The following is a 21,702-nucleotide window of genomic DNA, read 5'->3' on the forward strand; positions in this document are numbered from 1 at the left end:
TTCAATTCCACAAAACGAAAAAGAACTACTTTTTTTACGTTGTTCTAAAGGTTTAGACAAAATTTCAAGCTAACACAAAGAGAGTACGTTTGTTGTTAGGGTTTTCATATATTCTTAAATAACAAATTGTACAAGCAGTGTCTTTAGTAACCTAAGCGAAACAAAAAACATGGTTACACGGAAAAATTTAGGTTTTTTGTTTCACCCTTTATTACATTTGACACCTAACATGTCGATAGCATAATAATATCAAAAATTATAATCTAAATAGGAAACAATGAGCTAATATTCGACATTGAAAATGCAGCATTCAAGTACTAAATACAAAATTAAATAGATCTAATTATGCCCATTACAAAAATTAACGAATAACCACAACACAGACCGGCGACAATCAATTACATTTTACAACTTAAATAATATCATTCCTTCATTCTCATAAAAATAATCATGAATTAATTCACAATTCGCTTATTAAAATAATTTAATAAATTATAAAAAAATAAGAATAATAATAATAAGAAACACATTACAAAAATAGCGGGGAAAAATACTGTGTCCCTTCAAAAATAAAATTATGGGATATCGATTTTGCCATCGTATATCGAATATAATTGGCTAGTTTGTTTGCACTGGCAATTGTCACTAAAGATGCAGCTGTCACGGCAATCGTGCGACATCGACGTGCTAGGACCAGGATCGACTCGTAACACCAATTCTCTATCACTAGATCTGACACTATGCAACACGTCACAAGTAGGATGGGGTAACACCGATGAATCTAACACCGAGCTAGCACAATAGGCGCAGTGACAGCTTACTGGGCCTTCCGTTCGGACTCCTGTCATACGAAGTCCATGGCGTCGCGTGACTTCGCCGAGAAGTTGTTGAAGTTCCGCTTCTTGAATGAGCGCTCGAGTAGTTTCTTAACTTCGCTCACTATAAATACGCTTGAAGTGAGGCATACGAGGAATATAAGATCTGAGAACAAAATAAAACTATTTTAGAAAATGTTTGTAGTCCCACAATGGGCGCCACATTTCCAAAATAGTCTTTGAACAGGACTAAACCGAATGTCGCCTGAATAAGAGCGACAAGAACAGAAAAGTTTTTCATCATATCAGCCGGAAGACGTCCACTGCTGACATAGGCCTGTCCCAAAGATTTCCAGACTAGCCGATCGGACGCGACGTGCATCTAGTGGGAAACGATAAGTGTTTATTAACATATAATTTTAACACCGCTGTCGTTGCGATGCGTATCGTGTGGAAAAAGAAGATAAATTGATGCGATGTGCAGCGTCACATAATATTGTACACGCCAGACAATATGGTTAAATTTTATAACGACATAAAACTTCAAATTCTTGTCTCACGCAGCCGGTAAGACGTTCAGCTTAAATTGTGAACAAGCTAAACACTACAACTCCCATAGTGGTGATTACGAGACGACCATGTTGTTCCACCGCCTGAGCGAGACGTCTGACGAAAATCAAAGAAAAACATCAGGAATGACTATTCACAGATGCGTTAACGCTAAGTCTTCCCTAGCTTGTCAGTAGATGGTGCCGTCAGGTACCCTCATGTTGAGTGTCTTACGACTATCTTGGATCTTTCGATCAATCACAAATGGGGAAATTTCCACCATTATCTGGTGAAAACTGTATTCGTATACTCCCCATGTGATATACGACGGGTGTGGCAATACGTTTAGCAAATTGACACAAAATGGTCAATTTCTTTGCGTCGTCTCTGGCAGAGCTGTTTTTCAAGGGACGCTTCGAGCAGTGCTGCGCTGTCTTCGAGTTCTAGTATTTGGGTACAGCCCACCTATATACTCTACTCCGAAGTGCCCAATGGACCCCAATGCACTCCATGGTTCAGCATTGACTGTAATCTAATGTAATCCGTCTGTGATTGCTGTATTCCAACTGCCTCTGTGGCCGAACGGTTGCCATGCTGGTCTGCCACGCAGAGATGCCGCGTTCGATTCCCGGGCCAGGAGAAATATTTGTATGGCCTACGACTCATTTATTTCTTTCGTGAGATTGGGTGTAATTTGTGGTAGTCTATGTGTATGTCCATGGCACCCGCGATACAGGGTTTCCCTAGTACGGGGCTACGAGTGTGTGCGTTATTTATTTATTCAAATGTGACGCCCAATATAGGACTGCCAAAATTTTGTGATAGACCTCAGCTTTTGTTTAGATACCATAATCAGGAACCTGAATATTCTCCATGGCCGGCCGTTAAACACATTATGTAAGTAATGAGCGCTAATTTTCTAACCAAAAACCAGTTAGTGTTATTACCATGTCCAGTGATGGCTTCTGTTTGGAACACCCGCTGCAGCGGCGGGAAGTAGATAACCAACATTTGTCCGATTAAACTAAGAGTTACTGCCACCAGGAACATTCTGAAATTACAATTGGGAAGGTATTCTAAGTACAGTGCATTTTATACTCAGGAAGATAATTACTGCTGATAAAAACACATATTTCTATAGCATTCTACACATCATCATTGTGTATGTCAAAATAGTGCCTAATGACATATCTATTCATTTCAATGACCAATGATATAGTTTTTTTTTTAAATCGTTTCACTTAACAACAATTGACTAATTTGTTAGGCACTTTATTCAATGAATTCGCTATTGAATATCGTCAGAAAAATCTTGTTGCAATTACTCCGTGTGCAGCGCGACACAACTGTCAGGCCTCATTCCGACTATTACCGGCGAATTTGCAAGAAAACCGGCCCTCGGACTAACTCGGGACAAGGATACCGGAGCAAGACAGAAGCAAGTTCGTTCACATTACTCCGGTCCGTTCTGCCGGAGGCCCGCTGTGACAAACATTACGGCAAAAATGCCGGATCCGGCGTAATGTGAACAGCTTCATATAGCCTTTCCGGCTGTTTTACCCATAGTAGGAGAAGTGGGAGACCTTACGTATACTGTCACTTCTCCCGCACGACGCAGCTACCTCTGGAACCGACTAAGTGATAGACCTGTCCTTACACTACAAAACTCAGAAAGAAACAAATGGTAACACAACTTACTTGTTTGAGAAGAATCCGACTTGGAAGATAGACTTAGTTTGCGAGCGGCAAGAGAGCGCGTTGAACATGTCGAACAGAACGAAGCAAGTGAACGTCATTGTCGTGTCCCGAGGAGTGATCTTGTTGTCCGACATCTGAAATACACAGATTTGTAAATACTAACAACCTCCCAGGACTATAATACTAACATCATAAACAACAACCTTTGTTGCGTGACTTTAAAAGTCATGGAACAGAATTACAACAGATTTTACTTTCATATAAAAATAAACTAAATAAACTTGAACGGTTGCAAAATCTGTGTATAAGGTTCATCTTTGGCCTTCGTAAATATGACCGAATCAAGTGGCTTCCCATTCCTCTCCGCAGGAATCTACATACAGTCTCCGTTATCTATAATATTCTGCACAACCCTATGTCTCCCGGGTATATAAAAGAGCGTTTCAGCTTTCTCAGGTCCCAGGATAAGCCCTGTCGCTCTCTCGTTAGGTCCCAGCTATCTTTTCCATCCTTCAATTCCGGTTTTTATTCTCACTCCTTCACTGTTCATGAGGTCCGACTTTGGAATGCACTTCCCATTACTGTTCGTGGTAGTAAATCCTTAGCAATTTTCAAAATGAGTCTGATTGTAGTCAAAACATAATCGATTATAATAAAAGAAGTCAAGTCTGTTTTGATGGAAATAAAAGAATGTAAAGAAACACATTATCACAGTATTAGTTAGAACACATAACAATATGCTTTTTCATTACACTTGCACGTAAATAATATGATTGCATGCAGGCTAACTTGACTATTATGCCCCAAATAAAGCTATCGGATCTTTTTTCTTCTCATTGCACGTCCATGGCTATAATGAGAAGAGGCCCGAGGGTTTTATTTGGGGCATTAAAGTTAGCCTGCATGCAATTATACTATTTACGTGCAAGTGTGATGAAAAACCTTGTATGTTTCACGGGCGGTACGGGAATTATGAACCTCGATTCCGAAATCCTAATAGTCTCGTTCGTAATTCCTTATTTACCGCCCTTAATACACAATGTACTATTAAAAATCAAAATTAAGGTAATTTTGCCACACCTGTTTAGTTTTCATACGACTTTGCGTGTAACATCCCGATCTTTACTACCTCCGAGCTTTCATAGTGTGTCGAGAACGCCAAAAACCATTTACGATTGACATTCACCATGTTTCATCATATATATTGATTGTGCCATTGTTTCTATCTTACAAGAATCGGTTTGCGGTGATTGCCCTTACAATTTGAACAAAATGTTATACTTGCCTCCCTGTTGAAGACCCAGAGAGTGCCAGCGATGATGATGGCTGCAGAGAGCAGAACGTTAACCAGAAGGCCCCGTGAGATGATGCGCTTGGATGTATCGCGGGGACGACGTCGGACTACCTCGTGGTCCACTGGCTCCACACCCAGTGATTGTGCAGGGGGACCTGCAAATTGGACCGTAAAAAGAAATCGTTAAGTTTGAACCATAGTTATATCGTCATACAATGTACATAGCCATCGACAGTGTATTCCTTGCATAAGATTTTTTCTCAGAGAGCAAATTGTTATTTCATGACATTTTGGGACGCGATTATACTCGACAGTACGAATATAAGTCATTATTCTTTTTTATGATACCAAATGACGGGACAAACAAGTCATGTGTCACCCTGAGACATAAGTTGACCAGTCCCGTTAGAGACATAAGTTTAACCTATTTGGGTATAATAATAATAATAACGCTCACACTCAACATAGCACCGCACTAGGGAAAGCCTGTGTCGCGGGTGCCATGGACACACACATAGACAACCACAAATTACACCCAAACTCACGAGAGAAATAAATGTAGGCCATACAAATATTTCTCCCGGCCCGGGAATCGAACCTGGGACCTCTGCGTGGCAGTCCGGCATGGTAACCGTTCAGCCACGGAGGCAGTTAAATTATATCTTTATTTTTCGTGGGGAAATCCTCGTAGGATATCTCTCCGCCGCGGGGGCAGCGGGAGAGGTTATGGTTAGAGGCCGTACTTCTACCGGCTAAAACCCCACAGTGGCCTTCTCGGGTGCTCTAGTGGGATCCGGGATCGACAACCTATTTGGGTACCTAGTCTAAGATGGCTTTAACTTCCTTAAATTATATTCAGTGGACACGTGGAACACTTCTTTAATTTGAAAATTCATTTATTTATCGAGTTCTTAGGTTTTCGCGATAATTACACATAGGAAATTAAACTATTTTTCCGGATTTGAATCCGGAAAAATTAATTAATAATAAATTTCACTTAATAAAAATTCATTCATATTGTAACTATAGTGAAAAAACAGTGTGGTTTGCATTAATATTAGACATAACTGGTTGATAACTGTACCACCTCAGTCAACCGTGACCATGGGACCTGTAAAGGGTCCGAAACGTTGGTTTTGTTTGAAAAAATACGCGATTTAAATCCGGAAAAATAGTTTCATTTCTCCGGATTTAAATCGCGCAAGATGAATCTATTTGCTAAGTTTTCTTAATTTTAGCACACATTAATATAATTAATGCCAATTAACAGTGTGGAAATTTGAGACGTGTCAGCAAGGGCAGCTACGTTAACCATCATAGCAACAGGCAAATTATCCTAGAAGACTATCCATGAATTTGAAGTGATGCGATTAGTATTCGACGATTTTGAAAAATTGGTACAGTCAGCATGATCAAACGGTAATTTTTAAGAAACTTTTTTCATGCCATTCGATCCCATTTCTGGTAAGGATCAACAATAAGACCAACTGAGAGAAGGGTACACAAGACGTGCAACAAGTCGTGCGTCTGATGGTAAGCTACACGCCAGTCCATAGCAGTTACAGTGCCACTCAGAGCTTTAAATTGCAAAGACCTGAGGGGCACTACCACAGCTCCCGTCGCCCTGAGACATAAGTTGACACGTCTCATGTGCCTGTAATTTCACCAACCCCCTTACTCTTCAAAACTGGAACGCAGTAATGTTCACTTTACTACTTGGCGGCAGAAATAGGTAAGGTGGCAGTACTACTCTGGACGAGCTCTTTCTTTTCTTTCTGCTACAAAAAAATGTTTAATGTTTTACTGAAATACCTACTACTACTACTACTACTACTGCTATTAACGAACACAAAAATGGATCTTTCTCGTAGTGATGTATATGTTGCTTACCGTCCATAATGATGTTGATCCACAAGATCTGCATGGCGTTAAGCGGGTTGGGGATGCCCATGAGGGTGGCCAGCGCGATCAGCGACAACGCGGCGATAGAAGTAGAGAGCTGGAAGCGCACGAAGTTGCGGATGTTGTAGAATATGCACTTGCCCTCTTCAATCGCCGCACTGAAACCCAAAGTTTAAGATCTTTTTACTGCCATGATATTCATGCATTTTTTGTGAAAATATTCAATACTAGTTATGTTATTAACATTAGGTGATACCACGGAATTAGGAGTGCCGTAGTATTTACTGAAATCCGAAAGCTGTTTACGTAATCTGTAGTTAACGGTGTTGGTTACTAATTAAGTCACTATTTGTTAGTTAAAACTATGTACTATTTGTAATGAGTAACTGTTTCTTGACCCCAATAAATAAAAAAAAAATGTATTAGTACAAAAATCGAACAACACCTTGTATACCTTTAAGCAATGGGAAAATCAAGAAATAAAAAAACGCAAGTATTTGGATAGCCACATATCGTTGACTAATAAGGTCTCCTCTAAGGTTGTTATTGTCGATAATTTTATCGATAGATTGTTATATAGTATGTAACATTTTGCCAAAAATTTCTAAATTGAAAATATTACGACGTTCTAATGATTACTAATTGCGTTTATTGTATTCTTTATTTTTATTTTGAAGTCGAAATCAATTTGTAGTCATACAGATTTATAATAACTGTCTCCGTGGTCGAAAGGTTACCATGCCGGACTGCCACTCAGAGGTCCCAGATTCGATTCTCGGGCCGGAAGAAATATTTGTATGGCCTACCTTTATTCCTCTCGTAAGTTTGGGTGTAATTTGTGGTTGTCTATGTGTGTGTCCATGGCACCCGCGACACATGGTTTCACTAGTGCGGGTCTATGTTGAGTAATAACGACAGGCGGATTTTATTATGTATATTAAATTCAAATGAAAAACTTTAAAATATATCTCCTTATTTGTATTTTCAAACATATTCTGCAAAATTTAGTGTATAAATTTTCAAATTTATCAACGAACCTGTGCAAATGCAGTTGCGCGAATCATAGGCGTAACCACCATTCAGTCGATAAAGGGTATAATATTTATCGACTGCAAGCATAGCTGCTAGCAAGCGAGCAACACTTTTGCACAATTAACTGTCATTTTACTCCATCTTCAAAAAAGACAAACTACAGATATAAAAGCTATAGATACATGCTACCACACTGGGTGACCACCGCTAGGATTTCTTAAAAAAACTCACATAATCGTTGCAAAATCGTCATCAACCAAAATCATGTCCGCAGCCTCTTTACAGACATCAGTGCCGTTACGGCCCATGGCGATGCCGATGTCGGCTCGCTTCAAGGCGACACCGTCGTTGACTCCGTCTCCCGTCATGCCCACTATGTTGCCCAGTCGTTGCAGTGACTTTACAATAGCCAGCTTGTGCTTCGGTGTTACTCTGTAGAACACGCTTACCTGAAAGTTAAATATTAAGCAATACGGAATTTATCGAAACAAAGTGCAGGAATATTTTTGAAATAACTATTGGATGTTCATTACATCACTAACAAACCTATTTTATACAACAGACTTCTCTAAGCAACTTTGCTGGTCACATAGTTCCCTGAAAATCGGCTAGATGGCATTGAACCATTTTATCTAAATTACCTGACCTCGACCAAATTTTGATTATGTGAGAGAAACATCATCGGAACTATTGATTCACTTCTAGAGTTGAGTCCTTACGGGAACAACTGCCTAAATCAATATGGTCGTTTAAATTTAAACGTTTTGTATTGTAACTTACACTTAACTAGCACTACATCTATAAAGAGAACTGTGGGTTTGAATTATTTTAAAAGGCAATAACTAGTAAATATTTTAGATATGGTGGGTATGCTCAATTTATAAGTAGGTATATAAATCTTATTATGTTGAATATATGTATGTATTAAATAGTATAGTTGGATATGTATATATTTATGTCGTTAATATTATTATTGGACTTAAACTAAATTAGACTAAAGTGTATATGCGTATGCGTATGTAGGATTAACAATTAGTGTTAACATATGTTTTGTATATAGATTTTCACATGTGGAGGTTTTTAATAGGCTTATAAGTTTACATTTAGTTTATAAAATAATATTAAAGAATGCTGTAAACCTTTCTAAGAATAAATAAATAAATAATAAATAAATAAATAAATAACCTGGCACTTTGTAACCTTCGAAATAAAACTAGGAGCAACGGACTTTTATTTAAACTGGTGACGCCATTCGAATATCAAAAAATTCCCTCTACTCACCACAAAATTTACGTATACATATACACGACGACGGGCCGAAAATATTGATCCGTGAATACTTATTACACTAATAACAGACCAAAGTCTAATGAGACTTACAGTTTCGATGATCCGATCGAGCTCATCGTCAGACATGGAATCCAGCTGTTCGCCGGACAACGACTGCGAGTGCAGAACATCCAGTCCGACCATTTGTGCTAGAAATTTTAGAAGGAAAAAATCGATATACTCTAACCACAGAAGTTAACATTTACTTAAAAAGATCCTGGCAGTAAATAGACCGTGTGTCTTCAATATGTTTATTAGTATCTAATTATATTTAAACATACACACACCGGCACATTTAGCGGGACACTGTAAAATTCTCACAATAATGCAGCATTTTGTCAAAAGTTTACACGGTTTTTTAATTTCTTTATTTTAGGTCTAATTTAAAAATACGACGTTAATCGACTGTCTTTTTTCATTCACTTGTTTTAATTTCCTACTAATACTGGTCTGTCGACGCTCGAGGTTGATTTTGCGTTCTTGTAAATTTTCGTAAAGGTTAATTGATTTATTTTTCTTATTCCTTAAAGTTTGATTTAATCAATATTGAACTGTTACAATTTTTTAATTTTCAGCTGTTTCTACATTGTTGTGTTCACTAAATCTAAAAATAAAATGCATTTTGCTTAAATTAATTTTTATTTTCAGTCAGGATGGTACTTAGTCGATGTTAATTTAATTGGTTTTTATGTCTAATTGTGATTTATTTAAAAATAAATCCCACTCTTATGTTCCGCTAAATGTATATATGTATTGTAATATCGTTAATTTTCCTAAAAACGTTTATTTTGGAATTCTGCCACTTCATTATCGAGGGTGCGAAGCGGTCACCTTTATCTGTCGCTGCTGGACATACGCGCCTCCCAACTTGTCACTAAGCTACTAAACCATTAAGAGTGCTGGTGAAATTACAAGCACATGGGACTGAAAGCACAGAGTGGCACTGCAACTGCTTTGGACAGGCGTGTCGCTTACCACCAGGCGCACGACTTGTTCGTCCCGTCACTTGGTGTCATTAAAAACTCACCGACGGCCAGAGCTGTAGGCCGCGCGTCTCCCGTGAGCATCTTGACGTCGACAGCGGCGCGGCGCAACGTATCCACTGCCGATCGTACAGTCGGCCGCGGCGGATCGCACACGCCACACACGCCCGTGTACGTCAAAGCCTCCAGGCTTTCGCCGCGCGCCATCGCGATTATGCGCAGACCTGCGGACGTCGTTAGTTAATTTTTAACCGACTTCATAAAAAGGAGGTTTTCAATTTCTTGTTAACTATATCATGCGATAATTTTTGAAAATATTGGGGGGCCGATTCTGAAGATTCTTTTCTTATTTTAAAATATATCTATTTGTACCCGACTCACCCATACGTCCGATGTTATAAGCTTCGCTCATAAAGTCGTTCTGCTTCTCTTTGGTCATGGGCGCATAATTGCCGGCACTGTCGATGTACTGGTTGCACAGTGGCAGAACTTTTTCGATGGCTCCCTTCACGAACACTTCTTCTCGTAACTTGCTGTCGGCGAACTTTGGTGCACATTTCACTACCATCATTTTTGTTTCCGAACTGCGAGAGGAATTAATCGTTATAATTATTGTTATAAAGATCGAACACTAAGAAATAAATCCTTCGATCATTCTCGATTCGAACCAGATTCTTCCAGCAACCGTGCTAGACACTATACCAATTAAGCTAAGGAACGAACCAACGGATCATACTTTTTGCCGTAGCGCCATCTGTGAGAAATCCATTTCTTCACTCTGCCAAGTGGTACCTTTACAGCTACCAGCAGCTGGCTAGAGATGTCTTAATTAATTGTTATTAAAATAACTATCAAGGGGATCACAGGAGAAACTGAGTAAAAATAAAACCAAACATTGTTTCTTGTATCATAATAACAAGTTTTTAGTTAACAAATTTTGAACACCAAGCCATAGTACAGACGGTAAAACCACAAACTATATATTGACGAATCTTTTTCCTTTTGCACTGGAGGCAATATTCGAACAAAAATGCACTGTTGTCTGTACAAATAAAGACCAACTTCAAATGCTTTCAAAACATCGCTATTATAAAACATGATTTAAGAAAACGTTTTTCTTACAGACTGTTATTATTAGGTACAAGTATCTTAACACGATATTATATTTATTTTTAAGCTTCGAGCGTAATAATTTTGTACTTAAACTGACCAGTTACTGATTTTAAGAGCAATAATGTAAATAAAAATGGCTAGACTTTGGTACTTCATAAGTGACACTGGTAACACCGCGAGAAATCGAAATAAAGACAGGCGTGGATGGCAACATATCTATCCTTAAAAGTACAGAGTAAAACAGAGACCGGGAATAAATTAAATGTCATATCGTGGTAAGTAGTAACAGGAAAGCTTCATGTGCAAGAAGAGTTCGTCCAAGGAAGTAGAGTCACCGTACCTATTTCTGTCGCCGAGCAGTAACGTGAGCATTACTGCGATCTGGTTTTGCAGGGTAAGGGCCTGTAGTTTAACCAGTAACTACAGGCACATGGGACTTGTCAACTAGGTCTCGAGGTGATGGTAAACTACAGATTTTTGCTCTTTGTTGCCCGTGGAACTTACCAGCAGAAGTAGTTACATGGGCAATAATAATCTCCCGTGTAGCTAAAGACAGACGTAGTAGCATCACGGGTAATTGTTTATGTCCGTGGTACTACCACTAATAATACGGGCAATAATACTTTCCCGTATTACCACTACCAAGATAAGAAGCGTTTTATAAATCACATAAAACAAACGTACCAAAAGCCAAATAATACAACAAACCTTTATTCTTATTCAACCTTAGAACTAAGTCCAGACTCATGGTACCACGATTTCGTTTAACTAAAGTAAACGATTATTTTAAGGGGAACTGTATACGTTTTTACAGTAAGATTCCGGAGCATATGTTAAAATTATCATTTCGTAAGTTTAAAAACTACATTAAAAATATTCGAATTGGAAAATCAAATTACAAAATTGAAGACTTAGTTCCACGGGCAACAAAGGATTTTTGCAATTTGAAGCACTAAGTGGCACTATGGACAGGCGTGTCGCTTACCACCAGGCGTATGACTTGATCATCCCATCACTTGATATGACAAAAAACCAACTAAAACACGTTAATATTAAAACCCATGTTTCGTACACTAGCATACTAACTCACCTGAACGGTATCTCATGTAGTCTGTTATATTGGTCGCGCACTTCGTGCATGTTGTTCTTCAAGGCACAAGCGAGTAAAGCGCCCTCTGTCGGCTGCCCGTACAACGTTTCGTCGCGGATTATCGCGTTATTACACACTACGCCCACCTGGGAAAATTTATTTAAATTAAACAAATCAGCGGACATACAACTATCATACTTTTAGTAACAGTAGAGCTTCTTGTAAAATAGTTAATCCAAGGAAGATTCGGTTTAGAAGGGCAAGGGTGATGGTGAAACTATTTCCACATGGGATTTGACTACATTATGCCTCAGGGTGATGGGTGCTGCGGCAGTACCCCCAAGGCTTAATTTATATTGCGGTGGAACGGAATAGAAGCGAATTTTTGTAACGATATTGTACATAACATAATGGATTTTATTGGTCAATTGTTTATCGTAACGTGTGTAACTCGACCATGCGCGAAAATTACGCGGAAGCACATTGACTATAAAGTCCATTATGCTGCCACTGTAACTGTTATGAGTCAGCGCGTGTCAGTTGCCACCAGGCGCACTACTGGTCCCGTCATTTAATTTCACAAACTAAAACTGATCGGATTGTCACATGTTACGGCGAATTGTTCACTTGAAATAGTGTCTTAATGATCATTAATTTGTGATAATGGTGATGTTTCTATTTCATGAAGTACGGTATCATAACCGCCAAAGATCTCTTCCACTGGGACGTCGATGTTTCGAATCGCTGCGGCGGCATGTCCGTATGACTTTAATTTGTAAATTTAGTGGAAATAGCTCTTAGAATAGACGCTAGACGATAGAATACGCGTACAATATAATAACGCTTCCAGGATGCTGTTGGGACTACCAAGATGGTATATGGAATGCATCAGGCATGTTCGCAGAGGCGCAAGTAGACGGCTTCCAAGCGACAATGCGGAAAAAAATCGCTTATGACTCGTGTCAAAAGTGAGCAACAACAGCATCCTAAAAATTTTTGCAGGCAGATTTGATTGTTCAATTCTAAAGTACTGGGTTGGACAAATCAAATCCGTTATTATAAGTAAACATTTTGTTGTGTCGTTATGTTGTGTATACTAACCTATTCTAAGTGAAAATGTTACTAACAATTTACATAGGTCTATGCATGAAATAAATTCTATTCTATTCCAATAGACCCAAAAAACCATTTATTACAAAGTCACAACACAAAACACAATATAAAAAACAGTTTTAAAAACAGTTTTAAACAGAATAAAAAAGGACAAAGCAAAATGAAACAAAAATAAAATAACAAAAACAAACAACCAAGCCAACATAGCAAATTTTAAATAGACAACACAATTTGAATAAATGTCATGTGTAAGGCTGTGGCGTGAGTAAAAGAATCCGAGAACACAACCGAGAAAGTCTCTGGCTAACCCTGAAGGAAAACACTGTAATATCGAAGGTTCACAAAACACTCGTCAAACAAGTAAGTTCTAAGCCTTCTCCCTACGGAAGTGGGGCGTATAATGGGTTGATAGTGCTGACGATGATTCCATCGCATACTTGCCTAGATATGGACTCACCCGCTACAAGTTAGCGCCCTTTTGCTTCAACGTTGATTCGCAACTACCCAATGAATGAATGGTTAGTTAATGTCTATTCAGAAAGAAGACTTAGTAGGAAATTACTAGTTACCTCAAGCATGCTGTAAACACCCATACGTGCAACGTCCAAATCACGCCCTTTATAAGCCCGTAATTGGATGTCCCCGTGTGCGTTGTATCCAGTGCCCGTCACTTCAGCGATGTGGCCGCCCGAGGTAGATAGGGTTGTCACTGTCATCTCGTTCTTCGTTAGGGTTCCTGTAGGAAAGAATTAATAGTATCTTAATTGATGGAATTTGATGTACAAAAACTACCATATCCCAGAAATTTTTAACGTCAAATGGTAATTGATGTAAAAACAAAGTAGCGCCATCTTTTGATTCGAATGTATATAGTTATTTGTTATGTGTTCTTGTAGGGGAGAATTATTAGTATGTTAATTTAATATTAGTGGCCGAATAGTCGAATATTCTGCCAAACTATTCAGTCTGATTAACACACGAACGAAAATTGACACGAAAAATATCACTTATGAACTTCAGTTACGATTATGATAAATAATTTTATTATAATGAAAAAAAAAAGAACTTAAATTTAAAATACAGTGAATAGCGACATCTCTCGCCAGGACTAGTAGCTGTAAAGGTACTAACTGGGTGATAAATCTTTCATAGATTTCTCATAGATGGCGCTTCGACTAAAAAGTCGTTGAAAAACCAAATACAAAGACGCGACGCAAGCACATAGAGAAATTCGTTGCGTCCGTTGGTTCGTTCCGTGGCTTAGTTGGTATAGCGTCTGTCACGGTATGCAAGAAGACGTCGGTTCGAATCCGACCGGATCGAAGGAATTTTTTCTGAGTGTTCGATCTTTGTATTAATGACTACAACAAACTAGTGGAGTAATTTCACAAAAAATAATTGAATATCAATTCAATAAAAATTTAAAGAACTTAAAGTTAATTTAATTTAAATTAACGACTTAATGAAGAAAGTGATTACTTGCTCACTTCAGTTTGATCAGCATTCAAAACATCATTTTAATGTTGTTTTGCAAATAATAAATAGGTATTTGGATGATTTTGTAGGCGTTTATTTAGTCAAGAATAAACTACATAATGTGTCACCTTTTTTAACTAAAAAAAAAACAACTTACATTTCCTTTGATCTTTTCGATAATGAAGCGAAAAATTGCGCCTTCGACAACTTGCAATGTGTGTCCAGCCTCATAATTTACATGATAATTTACTGTCTTTTTTGTTATTTGTTCCTACTGTTTTTGGGTACTCGGTTCAATAGTGATTCAATATTTAGTATTTGGTCGAAAGCAAAAAAACAGGCCGAATAAGCCCAATGCCGAATAGTAACTGAATATTCGTTGCAACTCTAATAACATATTATTACAATGAAAAAAATTATAGAACAATTTGAGTACACACCTGTTTTATCGCTGCATATAACATTAACACAGCCCAAAGTTTCGACAGTGGGCAACTTCTTTACTATAGCATTCCGTTTAGCCATTCGCATCACTCCAAGAGCTAAAGTCACCGTCACCACGATTGGTAAACCTGAAAAAGTGTTAATGCATTGAAATTAGTAATGTGACAACCCTACGCTCCGAGAGACGCGTAGGCAATACAATGTGTTGATTTGCGTTCTCGCCATATTTACAGAGGTCATTGTATATCCGAAACTGAACCCAAATCAGTAAATATATATATTTTTATTATATATACTTTTGTACGGCACGTGCTATCAAAATTTGACGGGCCGACAAAAGAACCGCCAAAGAGTTCTGTCTGCTTCTGCTTCTGTCCGCCTATCTCTTTCTCGAACGCATTATGTGCACGCGCCTAATCAGTGCGCTCGCTCACGCACTCGGATAAATGGGGTAGCTGAGCCCGTTGTAATTCTAGTAGACTAGTCTCTCACGAAATGCCACGTGGTTTGGCACGTGGTAAACAAAAGTTAGTGCAAAAAAGAACCGATACCAGGTTCACAACCTGCATTACCATCAAGTGCAAGTGCGTGACTATTACTTTGATGAGATTACGAGTGTCGAAGAATTGCGTGCAAAAATCGTCATCGCAGCTTGGTAAGTTTAGTCAACTTTTCTGACTAAATTAAACAATAGTAATACATAATCATAATAAAAAAATAGGTAAAGAAGCGATCGAGAAAGATTACGTATCGCTAGGTCAAGCGGATGGCGGGGTCACTGTCCTTGTGCGGTGCATACGATTTACGGACAAATTTTCAAAATTTTACTAGATACAATTAGCCAGAATATTGAACAGAATATTTTTTAAATACTTTTAGATGATTTAGCATTATTTCTATTGTTAATTTCTTAAAAATTACGAGAATGCAAATCAACACACTGTATTTTATACTATTACAATTAAAAAAGATATAAATTTCAATGCTCTGAGACCGACCCCGGAGCGTCGCAGCGTATTTCTGCCTGAGGTATTGAAGAGCACGCCAGATGATACCGCAGCAGGATGCGCCTTTATGCGCTGAAACTCTGCGGAGTCTGTGTGAATGCGCCGGAGACTTCGTCTACGCAGTTGCTAGTATATGAGATTCCAATCCGAGTGTGGCAGTATGCCAGTGGCATATCGGCGGATATCGCACAAGCGGACTCTTAAGGGTTATCCTTCATCAGTGCGCGCTGCCGGGCAAAAGATCGTCTTCGATGCCGTCCTGCGGTTTGTGCTGGCCCTTATACTAACGTTTAGGCTTGCCACGAAGGCCTAGCTTAACTTTCCAAGCCTTGTGAACCTTAACTTGTAAGCCTTAGCTTTCCAAGGCTTGTGAACCTTCTTTGACCTGCAGGTTTCTTCACGATGTTTTCCCTTCACCGTTAGGCTCTAGACAGACTGCAACTTGCAGTTGGATCAACTTTCCAACCTCCAACTGCATTTAAACTGCAAATTTGCAGTCGGACTGCAGTTGAAATGCAGTCTGTCGAGAGCCTTTTGTATGTACTTAAATATAGAAGCCGCTATAGCAATTCGACCCGTCGACGTTATAATTCTCAATTGTGTTAAGGGGCAGATTGTAGCCCCTTAACACTTTGGAGACACTAATAAATAACTATTAAATTGACTAAAACACCATGAAATATTTACCTTCAGGAATTGCAGCAACAGCAAGACTCACGCCAATAGTGAACATATCCTGCAAGGCTTTACCCTGCAGCCACCCAGCTACCATGATGAAACCGATGATGCAGAAAGAATACATCGACAATTGAGTTCCTAGAGTGTCCATGGACCTCTGTAGCGGCGTTTTTGGTGCCTCTTCTGCTTGCATCATACGGAATATGTCGCCGAATTCTGATCGTTCTCCAGTGCTGACCACAATACCCTGTTAAAATATGAGCAGCAATAAAACATCCGGAAAATAAATTAAAAATTTGCTTATTCATAACTTTATACAAAAAAGACGACCTCAAAACTTCGCGGAATTACATCTATTCGCCTAGTTTTGTTGAACTGGGCTACCGGAGAGTGCGCGTTACGTACGTCGATTTATCCCCTAGTTTGCCACCTTTAGAGGTGGAATATTTTTTTTAAATTTTAATTGAACCAATACTAAGGTACCCTTTTTCCAACAAAAAAAAAAAGAATTGTCGAAATTAGTTTAATTTTCAGTTCAGAAGTCGGTTAAAAATATGAATATTACTGCGTTATTTACTGAGCTGTCGAAAACTTTAGTGCAAATAAAAATACTGGATGAACCCAAAAATGTTGCTGACTAAATACTCCACAAACATAATTTATATTTTAGCGAACATACAATTTCAGTTCGTAGAGTATGTGATATACATAGATGATGTATCTGATAAAGCCCAAATTTTTAATTTCTATCTATGATTTGAGACAATTCACTAGGGCTAGCACGACAGGGCGCGACTTGCGCGAAAGCGACATAAAGTGCGAGATACTGCCATTCTCATGGCACTCTCGTGCAATTCGCGCCCTGTCATGTTAAATCCATGTGAAGTACATTGGTAAAACATTCGTTTGTAAATTTATGTGTGAAACTGTGAAAAAAAGAAAAATAAAGCTGCTGCGTTTCGTTAGGGAATCGATATTTAATTTGCCGCGTTTGTGAAATTCGTTTTTCTCAAAGGTTGACTGGAAAAGAATGCTTTTAGCATTAAGCCGCCTTTTGTATCATTATGTGTTGTGGTCAATAAAGTTTAATATATGTACTTTGTACACATAATTCGAGCCACCTCGCATTTTTGTCGTAAAGGGTTAGAATACAAAAATAGTGTCATCGACGAAAAAGTTTTCCCCGGTGGCAAATACAAATTCCCAACAAGGACTTATGGAAGAGCCGTTTAGTAATCTACTTTCAAAATTGCATAACAATTTTTGATCAATCAAACAATGTTTTAGGGCACTTAGTACTGAAAATGCGTGGTGGCTCGATTTATAACATCAAGTGACGGGACGAACACAGAAACAGGTCGTGCGCCAGAAACAGTTACAGTGCCACGCAGAGCTTTAAGTTGCAAAGATCTGAGGGGCACTGCCACTGCGCCTGTCACCCTGAGACGTAAGTTGATAAGTCCCATGTGCCTGTAATTTCACCAGCAAGCACCCTTACCCTTTAAAACCGGAACACAGTAATCCTGGCATTACTGCTTGGAGGCAGAAATAGGTAAGGTGGCAGTACTACCCTGGACGAACTCTTTCACATGGAGCTCTACTGCTACTAATTATAAAGTATTTTGTCTAAAGTTTCTATATACAAATTGATCTGCTGAAGACAATGACGTTTTGCGTTGGTGGTCAGAGTGGGAGGCGAATCTTTTTCGCTCTTATTGTATGGACATAAAGGTTTTACTGTCGGATTCTATTTCGCGTAATAAACCCTAAAATTAAGCGCTGTCGCAATCGTGACTAAAATATCATATACGCAGTGATGCGGCCCTATCCAACTGGAATTACCGTCGATAAAGCCCGTCAAAAAGGTCAATAAGGTGAACACGCTCCCTTAGTTTCTCCCTGGTTCTACGACCTACACTGTATTGAGTCAGTCCGCTATATAGGAACCTACTTGTAAGCACAGTTTGTACAAATAACTATATTTTACTTTGAATACAGTATCTAAATTTATAATACACATGTGATGTATACATAGTTTGTAGGCAAACTCTCACCTTGGCGTTTCCGCATCGTACCAACGTTCCCATAAATGCGATATTATCTTTATTCACTCTCCCGGCAGATGCTTTGTTCGGCAGCACGCTTTTCATCGCCGGCTCTGTTTCACCGGTGAAAGACGACTCGTCAATGGCCAGGTCGGTGGATTCGAAAAGACGTAAATCCCCAGGAACACGGTCGCCCACATTGAGATGTACTATGTCGCCTGGTACGAGATTTCGCGCTAGGAAATGTTCGAGGCTGCCCTCTCGGAGACTGAAATAAAATTATGTATTAATTTATTATTAAATATTCTTGGGTCTTCAGAGTCCACCATTTTCATTTATGCAGTATCATACAACATGAAATGACCTTGTTCAATAATAATGTGCCAGACAATCTCAAATATAATAAATAATTAAGATACCGATTGCAAATCGTGTTTCGGTCCAAATTTTTCATAAGTTCCGGGCATTTGTATTCATCATCTCTCAAATAAACCGCTATAGTCATAGCAATACGTGGTTATATCCCGGAGGTACGTGTGTTTTAGGCGGTCAGTCAGGTCCTCTTTTTTCAGGTAAACATGCTTGACGGGTGAAATTTCGTTGCAGCGGAATGTGAAGTATTTCAAATTTCTACAATACTCAAGTGAGTAGCAACAGCGTTAGGGAATTCTTGTATTCCTTTAAATTTATATTCTATTTGACATTTTGTTTTTGTTCAGTTGTCATATAAAATCGCAGCATAAAAAATAACGTTCCTTAAAATCCAAAAGGATTATCAATTCCTTTTCCCTCTATTCAAAATCACTAAGCAAGCATCTCGTTAACAGTGAGTACAAGAGAAACGAAGTTCACTCTGGGCACAACCCAGAACACACAAACCAGATCCAATTTATTTATTTTGAAGTGCACGAAAGGAGCCTCCTCGCAATGGCGTACTTACTATTCATGTTCTCTATACATCTTGCACACTATGGGCAACAATCGGCGAATAAGTTGTGGACATTCCAAAGATTCGCGCGAAGCGTTTCGCTTCCATATTTAGGTATATGCTATAACTTCGGCGTTTTCAAGGCAAGAGTGAATAGGCACTATTTAAGTGTTGTGACGATGTGACCTCCTTACATCGTCATACCACCTTTTTATCGCCTTTTCTCCGGTTCCCGGCCACTCGTTTTTAAATTTTGAATCGTTCTTTAATAATTCCTTTGCATCGCCATTCTGATTTTGTTTCGTTCCTCCGTCATACTGCCCGATGGCAGCAGCGAATACGTCTTCTCGTTTTTTTTAAACCGTATACCAGTTATGAAAAATCTCGCGTGCGATAAACATTTTAAAGATCACAAATATTAATAAAACGGGAATAATATTTATAAAACTGAATTTATTTACCCTTGTGAATTTTGAAGTTTAAACTTACTAAGCAAGATGTATGGAGGTTGCGGAGGCTGCGGAGGCAACTACTCTCCTGGCTACATTACAATCCTAATGAACATTCCAAGCGGCACCAGCAGCGGTACACGCGTTTCAGTGTGCATATCACATCGTCAATTTTTCCATCAGGTGAGATGGAGGTCAAATGCGCACTTATTTACTCATAAAAAAAGTTACGCCGATTGACAAATGTCTTCATCACGATGACAAACATGTACCACAAATCGGCATAGTGGCTATTACTAGTAACGTGGGTAGCGGCAATAACTTCTGGGCCACAATAATATTGTGTATGCCATCGATAGGATAAGACATAATTTAGAAAAGCTTGAAACGCGTGTTACGCACTGCTGGCACCGCTTAACCACGTCCTGCAGATTGTAATGTAGCCTCCGCAGCCTACACACATCTCGCTGCATGAAAAAGAAATAGTGGAAACAAATACTGTTTTATAAAAAAAATTTGGGAAAAGTTTATGGCACAAGATATTTTTGGTAACTGGTAAACGGGTCAAAAATTGACAATTGAAAATTTAAATTGACGAAGAACGATTCAAAATTTGTAAACAAGTGGCCAGGAACCAGAGAAAAGGTGATAAAAAGGTGGAATGACGGCGGAAGGAGGTCACATCGTCACAAGCTCATTTCCAAAACGTTCCTACCGGCGGGATTCGAACCCAGGATCTCCTCGTTCCCCCCCCACATTGTAAACACCAAAGTGAAATGAATAATCGGTTTGAGTTGTTTTGTATCATTAGTTTGTATTATAGTATTATCATTATAACAAAAATATAAGTGTCCTCTCTTTACTGCTTCAGCACTTACCAGTTGCAGGTAGGCGGCACGAGCTTGTTGAGCTCCTCGAGCGACTTTTCAGAGCGGTACTCCTGCACGAAGGCCACAGTGACCACGATGATGATGGCAACAGTGATCGAGATCGCATCGTCGAACTGCCGCATACATACGCTCACAACGGCTGAGCCTGTAACAATGAATTAAATGATTTAATGGAAAACCTTTTCATCGTAGCGATGCTTTGTTAATTTTTGGACGAACAATTTTTTTTCACGATACCAAATGGCAAGTAGTGCAAGCTCGCTTGCACAGGTCATAGTGCCTTTCCCGCGTAACCAAGAGGTTAATAAGGAGGGGCACTATAAACAAAACTTATGTAGAAAGATATGGGACTGGTCATGTTTGCATCGTTGGCACCTGACCCACATTCGTACAGCCGGCTACAGTCGTCAAGGGGACAAGCTATCAAGCATTATATCCAATTTATTACTTCAAATTTATCAGTCGTATGTCGTACCTATTTCGTGCCATCATGGACAGTTTTCAGGTCGATTAACTATTAACTTATCTGTAATACGTATTCTAGTGTGATGTAATTGTAATAACATGCCAGACAACTACACCAAACACTAGAAGTAGGGAATAAAACCACGGAATTCCTTTTACTATGAGAGCCAGAGCACTCATGGCACTCAGACCAGGGTCAATATAAAAAGTTAGTTTCTAAATTTGGTGCTACCGGGAATGGACCCGGAACTTCCACATCTGGCGCTCACAGTGCAAACTATTGGTTCACTGAGGTTGTAATACATAAATTGCCATTAATTAACCTGACTTCAACACGGTAACATTATCATAAAACTCAATACAATGATTCCGGGTTTTCAAAGGTGGTGGCGCCACCGCCAC

At 39.0% G+C, this 21,702-nt stretch overlaps 1 protein-coding gene across 1 annotated transcript; it reads right to left on the bottom strand.

Annotated features, from left to right (window-relative positions):
• Positions 1-541: 541 nt before the first annotated feature.
• On the bottom strand, positions 542-20,982 carry LOC113236177 (calcium-transporting ATPase type 2C member 1). The gene is made up of 15 exons (XM_026472188.1): positions 20,824-20,982; positions 18,578-18,836; positions 16,533-16,770; positions 14,835-14,966; positions 13,488-13,654; positions 11,806-11,951; positions 9,984-10,186; positions 9,647-9,826; positions 8,671-8,768; positions 7,522-7,739; positions 6,247-6,416; positions 4,348-4,511; positions 3,063-3,196; positions 2,312-2,415; positions 542-981 (listed from the first exon to the last, which is right to left on the bottom strand). The coding sequence occupies exons 1-15, from the start codon at positions 20,955-20,957 to the stop codon at positions 845-847; spliced, it is 2,484 nt and encodes an 827-aa protein (XP_026327973.1). The 5' UTR covers positions 20,958-20,982; the 3' UTR covers positions 542-844.
• Positions 20,983-21,702: the final 720 nt, after the last annotated feature.

Source organism: Hyposmocoma kahamanoa, unplaced genomic scaffold (genome assembly GCF_003589595.1).
Source record: "Hyposmocoma kahamanoa isolate Upper Pololo Valley unplaced genomic scaffold, ASM358959v1 89, whole genome shotgun sequence".
In the NCBI taxonomy this organism is placed as follows: domain Eukaryota; kingdom Metazoa; phylum Arthropoda; class Insecta; order Lepidoptera; family Cosmopterigidae; genus Hyposmocoma; species Hyposmocoma kahamanoa.

What these genes read in the sequence shown, in the direction of transcription:
- LOC113236177 (XM_026472188.1), bottom strand. Translation starts at nt 20,957, where the DNA reads ATGCGGCAGTTCGACGATGCGATCTCGATCACTGTTGCCATCATCATC. An exon ending in GTGCCGCCTACCTGCAACTG is followed by an intron (nt 18,837 to 20,823) that starts GTAAGTGCTGAA and finishes ATTTTATTTCAG; the next exon opens with TCTCCGAGAGGGCAGCCTCG. An exon ending in TCGATCGGATCATCGAAACT is followed by an intron (nt 7,740 to 8,670) that starts GTAAGTCTCATT and finishes TTTAACTTTCAG; the next exon opens with GTAAGCGTGTTCTACAGAGT.